General features: G+C 35.5%; 1 protein-coding gene across 1 annotated transcript; it reads right to left on the reverse strand.

Annotated features, from left to right (window-relative positions):
* Nucleotides 1-7: 7 nt before the first annotated feature.
* On the reverse strand, nucleotides 8-1,284 carry LOC105315770 (uncharacterized). Its single transcript, XM_020007168.1, has 3 exons — nucleotides 1,184-1,284; nucleotides 1,065-1,125; nucleotides 8-708 (listed from the first exon to the last, which is right to left on the reverse strand). Exons 2-3 carry the CDS (start codon nucleotides 1,109-1,111, stop codon nucleotides 42-44), a joined length of 714 nt encoding a protein of 237 aa, XP_019862727.1. The 5' UTR covers nucleotides 1,112-1,125; nucleotides 1,184-1,284; the 3' UTR covers nucleotides 8-41.
* Nucleotides 1,285-2,402: the final 1,118 nt, after the last annotated feature.

Below are 2,402 nucleotides of genomic sequence, written 5' to 3' on the forward strand. Positions count from 1 at the left end.
TATCTTGGCTATTTGGCAAACTGACATTACATATAAATCTACTAACACTTCAAACTGAGGATTAATGGTGGGTGCGTTATACCTTGGGNTTGTTTTATAGGTTGGTTTAACTCTTGACTAGCACGATTCTTAAATTCTTCAAAAGTAACAATATCGTCAGGTTCAGATGATTCTGTATCATTAATTGAGGGAGTGTGATCTTCTGAGGAAGAATTAGTAGCTTCATCTTGAGTTGAAGAAGTGTCCTTATCTTGATCTGATAATGTCGTTGAATCATTCTCTCCTTGTTTATCACCTTCTGTCTCTTTAGTTGATTCTACCGTTTCAATATTCCCTTCTCTCCTTTCTATGCCTCCCTCCTCCTCCTCTTTTCTCTCCTCTGTTGATTCATTATAGTTCCCTTTCTCTTTCTTCTCCGGTTCTGAAGAATTATCTAGAGGCGTGGTCTCTTCGGTCTCTGTGGTAACAAGCTCCACCTCCTTAGCACCAGTAGAATTATCAATCTTCGTTTCTTCAGTTACAGTAGAAAGGACCTCTTCCTTCTCTTCCTTGTTCTCTTTTCCTATGTCACTATCATTCTTATCATTCTCTCCTCCGCTATTAGCCACACCCACACTTCCTTGAGTATCGGAACCAACTGGTTTATCATCACTAGCATTGACTGATGGCTGGGAGATGTTGCTATCAGAGCAAGTGAAAGCTGCACACCTAATAAAAATGGAAGTCCCACATCAGGCATACATGTACATGTATGTGTGTGTGTGTATGAATAATTAATAGGCCATATGTCATGCATAATGTGTTAATGTATAATTTGTTTAACACAACTGACAATAGTCCAATGAACAAATGCACAATCATATTATAAATAAGGTGATTATAAATTTTTAAAAGTAATTATAAAAAACACTTTAAAAACCTACAAAATATTATAATCACCACACCCTCAAATGAATGGTCGTTGATTGATCTAAATGTCAATCTGGTATTTTTGCATGTAAAAAAAAATTATTTTTACACATAATCAATCCCACAAAAATAGCCAGTTATTAATTAATACTTACACAAGGACTATAGTTAATATCAACATGCATTGATTTCTTCCAACCATTTCCTCTACTCTACCTACAGATAATGACAGGATGGGAAAAAGAATATAATCAGTGTCTAATAAAATGAATACCTAAAGGAAAGGAGGTCTTTGCCTCGTGTATAAGGCAAACTTTCTTCAAATTTTCTTTCTTCTGATCTCTTTTTGTGCTGTTTCTAAATAATGCCCAATAATAAATTAAAGGGCGTGGTTAATTATTATTAATGAGTCAACTTACTATTTTCGTAAACTATTCGTATACGCAAACCACGTGATGCCATGCTTGATTATGCTACACAAAAACAGGACAGAAAGGAAAAGCAGGAGAGAGGGAAGGACAGTGACTTGGATAACCACATTCACAAGAGGAGGGGTAGTTATCTTGGTAAGCATAAATAAACCCCCTGTGTTTATCAACTAGTCAATACTGCATCAAGTTTAGAATGACTAAGACTTTGGTTGCTGTAGCTAAATGGAGTATTAATAATAACCATTATAAAAACGTTTGTGTTTACATTACCTAGTTTATTTAAATCATTATTTTGAAGGATGTTTCAAAGCTAGAACTAATATAGTATCTATACAAAGATGGCAATTTCACTCATAACAGCTGCTATCTTGTTGAGTATCAGTGAAGTTATTAGTCAATGTCCACCTTCCTCAGGTAAAACACTGGATGTGTATAATAACAACTGTATAGGTTTTTATAGGTATCTACCTGAGGCATAATGGAACCTGTTATACTAATGGATCATATTTTTGGGATAATAGTGTCAATGCAGCTAATGAAGCTATATCATGTGTGTTACCTTACTTACCTGGTACTAGTCTAACTACTGGTCAGTGGGTTAGAGTTGCTGATCCTGATGATGATCCTGTTGACTGTAACAGTAATAATGCCAGTGATCCTTTTCGTTGTACTTCTGTCACTTCACCTAATGCTACTCTCAATCTTTATCTTGCTCAGGGGCTACCAGCAGCTCAAGAAGGCTGGTACAAGTGTTGTCTGCCCACTGATTGTTCAGATCCTAGCACTAACATCATCTTTGCTAATATATTCAGTAAAAAGAGATTCTATAATCACTTACTGATGTAAATTTTCGTTTGTAGGATTTGCAGAGATAGAATCATTTACCATTGCTGATCTTCCTTCTGATATGACAGTATATCCTCAGGAATACAAACTGAATTGTACTAAAATTGGACACTATACTTATGGTATTAGCATCAACATTAGTAGTACTGCACTGGCTAGTTATACTAATTGTGATGATCGAAGTAGTAATTGTCCTGGTAATGTGCTAGTTCGTTT

Source organism: Amphimedon queenslandica, unplaced genomic scaffold (genome assembly GCF_000090795.2).
Source record: "Amphimedon queenslandica unplaced genomic scaffold, v1.1 AMPQUscaffold_8187_Cont19867, whole genome shotgun sequence".
Lineage (NCBI taxonomy): Eukaryota > Metazoa > Porifera > Demospongiae > Haplosclerida > Niphatidae > Amphimedon > Amphimedon queenslandica.